The following is a 3299-nucleotide window of genomic DNA, read 5'->3' on the forward strand; positions in this document are numbered from 1 at the left end:
TATCATTGACCCCTAGACAGTCTATTAGAAATGCATCTTTTAGGCAATTGCGTTCATTTCCATCCTGTCCTGTCTGTGTAGTTGTGTGGGTCAGATCAATCAGGGTCCAGGCAGGAAGAGAGGGTGCTTTGTCGGCCCCGTCAGCGGGTGGTTGTTTGTAGTGCTCTGATAGATCTCTCGGCAGCGCCAGAGAATGGTCCCATTGCAAAGAGGGCCCGATTAGTTCAGAGGCCACTTTGTTCTGATATAGGCATGCGCAGGGACACAAAGACAGGCGTTGAGGAGGGGGGAGAGGAGCGGAGATGAGTGAAATGGCACCAGCCTTCACAGCGGATCATGGATGAATGGTGTGTAATGAATGGGAGAGGTGCCAAGCTGCCCTGGAGCCGCAAAATGAAGAGTACCAGTCCACTCACCTCAGCCCTAGTCTGTGTTTTCACAATGAATTAGACTAGTTAATGGCAATGCAGAAGTTTCAAGTGTATATAATGGCAATCCATAAATGAAAAGCAATCATTTTCTGTTGTCTCCTTTCATGTTCATTAATAAATGAAGTGAGCGTATTTCACAATATTAGATCAAAGGATCAGAAACATAGACCCTCCCCTCCAAAAAAAAATCAGGAAAGTGGTCAAAAGTGGACAAAAGAGACAGATTAAAACACCAGGTGTAATGTGAATTTGTCTCCATCGTCTACTTGCGATATGATTGACCAAACCCATCTTAAAACCAGGTGTAAACAGGGCCGAAATGGTTGAAAGTGGGTAAGCTCAAAACCTTTCCGACCCCGTTTATGCCTGTATTCAGTGTTGTCCACTTCGACAAAACGCATCTTAAAACCATGCTTTCAGTCTCTGATCTAGAATCTTTTTTCCCCCATCACACTAATAGTAAAGCATTAAACTGAAAAGCAGTTATGTACCAGAGCAGCAGTCTATTTGTCTATATACGTCTATTTAGTAACCTATACAGTAAATGTGTAAAATAAAAGAATGTTTGGAACTTTGACATGATGCTCACATGTGTTTCTGAATATTTCCACAGCAGCAGCTGTTAAAGCATCCAGGAGCAGCCCGTCTCCTCCGGCGGTGAGGAAGATGGGGAACGTGATGCGGAGGGCCAGTCAGGTTCTGAGTGAACGTGGGGAGCGTCTGATGAGGGCCGACGATAAAACCAGCCACTTTCTGCACGGGGCCAAGCAGTTTGCAGAGGCTGCTCAGAAGGTGAGCTGACCAGAGCACCCATTTACTCTGATTTGCTCCAAATTAACCGTTTAAGCTTCATGAGACTACACAGTGTCATGAACAACTGGTATAATGATATAATATAATAATAAATATGTGACCCTGGACCACAAAACCAGTCATAAGTAGCACGGGTATATTTGTAGCAATAGTCAAAAATACATTGTATGGGTCAAAATTATAGATTTTTCTTTTATGCCAAAAATCATTAGGATATTAAGTAAATATCATGTTCCATGAAGATATTTTGTAAGTTTCCTACCGTAAATATATCAAAAATGTATTATCTTTAGTAATATGCATTGCTAAGGACTTCATTTGGACAATTTTAAAGGCGATTTTCTCAATATTTAGAATTTTTTGCACCCTCAGATTCCAGATTTTCAAATAGTTGTATCTCGGCCAAATATTGGCCAAGTATGGTTCCTAACAAACCATACATTAATGGAAAGCTTATTTATTCAGCTTTCAGATGATGTATAAATCTCAGTTTATAAAAATTGACCCTTATGACTGGTTTTGTGGTACAGGGTCACATATAATATATTATACACTGTTGTTTTGTTTTTGAAAAAAAAAAAAAAAATGCTTCCCAAGGCTGCATTTATTTGATCAAAATACGGTAATTTTGTGAAATATAAAAAAAATAAAAATGTCCATTTATATATTTTAAAATGCAATTTATTCCTATGGTGGTAAAGCTGAATTTTCAGCAGCCACTACTCCAGTCTAACAATTCTAATATGCTGATTTGCTGCTCAAGAAACATTTTTTCTTATTATTAGTGTTGAAAACAGTCGTGCTGCTTAACAATTTTTTTGGAAACCGTGATATTTTTCATTTTTTTCTTTCAGGATTCTTCAGAATAGAACGTTTAAAAGAGCAGCATTTATTTGAAATAGAACTTTTTTTCTAACAATGCAAAAGTCTTACTGTCACATTTAATCAATTGAATGCATCCTTGCTGAATAAAAGTGCGCCAAACTTTTGAGCGGTAGTATAAATAATATACTATTTTAAAAAATGTAGTCAGGAGCAGTTATGAGTGGGTTGAACCATTAGAAAAAACATTGTATATAATTAGTAACCATTTCAATGAATAATATTTAAATAAAATAAAGCATCACATTTTTCTTTATTCCCACAGCTGGCTCTGAAGCAGATTTAGAGGTGTTCCTGATGGCCTGCAAATAAACATTAAAAAGTAGCTTTTAATCATTTGGGCGCTTCTCATCTAATTCAGATTCTGTTTTGGAGTACAAGGCATTTTGTTCAGCTTTCTCTTCACCTGCAGATTGGACTCATATTTGTTTTTTTCTTAATGTTTGCAAGGCATTGAGCATTTCAAGCAGTTGTAATGTGGTGTGCCCTGCTGTTCTGTCTGACTTGCTCTTTCTACAGTAAGCACAGGGTAATATAGCCAGCAGGTGGCTGGTCCTCTTCTGTGTAATCCTACTGAAATTGTGTTTGTTTTTGCGGTGGCAGAATTTTATCTTATTTTTTTCTGGCAAAACTAGAACAGATTGCCTCCTTTAAAGTAATACATCACATTGAAATGAAAGGAGCATAGCTGATGACTGATTAAAAATCTTTTTTTCATTGTTGTTCTGCAAGCTATACCCTAACATTACTGTTTCAGATTGTAATGCTGCATTTCTTTTTTTTTTTACATGTATCTTCACATTGTGAAGTGGCATTTATAAGAGTTAGGGTTACTTTTGGGTGATATTTATTAATATAATGCAGGTTTAGCACTTCATGTATCTTATTGGAAGCACTATTTCTTTAATATAACTTATAGCTTTTACTTATTTAATATTTTACATATTTAACGGTGTTTCAGATTATGATTGCCCACATGATAATCTTTAATTTAACAGTGGTAAGTTAATTCAACTGAAATAACACATAGAGGTGATATACTCATGAAGGGCTGCACGTCCCTCTGATGTTCAGTTCTGATCACACGAGGAGGCTGCTTTTATCTGCTCGTTCTATAAAGATGCTACAAGCGGTTTCATTTCATTGTGAACGCAGTGTTTATCCATTTGAATG

At 37.0% G+C, this 3299-nt stretch overlaps 1 protein-coding gene across 2 annotated transcripts in view; it reads left to right on the plus strand.

Moving 5' to 3' along the window:
- Positions 1 to 3013, plus strand: part of LOC107712439 (syntaxin-binding protein 6-like) — a 5306-nt gene extending 2293 nt beyond the window's left edge. For both annotated transcript variants that reach the window (XM_016517698.1, XM_016517699.1), the window contains exons 6-7: positions 1045 to 1223; positions 2392 to 3013. In XM_016517698.1, coding sequence (XP_016373184.1) covers positions 1045 to 1223; positions 2392 to 2412 — 200 coding nt within the window. In that variant the 3' untranslated portion in view covers positions 2413 to 3013. The remainder of the gene's footprint in view (positions 1 to 1044; positions 1224 to 2391) is intronic.
- Positions 3014 to 3299: the final 286 nt, after the last annotated feature.

This window comes from Sinocyclocheilus rhinocerous, unplaced genomic scaffold (genome assembly GCF_001515625.1).
Source record: "Sinocyclocheilus rhinocerous isolate Xijiao unplaced genomic scaffold, SAMN03320098_v1.1 scaffold2613, whole genome shotgun sequence".
NCBI lineage: Eukaryota > Metazoa > Chordata > Actinopteri > Cypriniformes > Cyprinidae > Sinocyclocheilus > Sinocyclocheilus rhinocerous.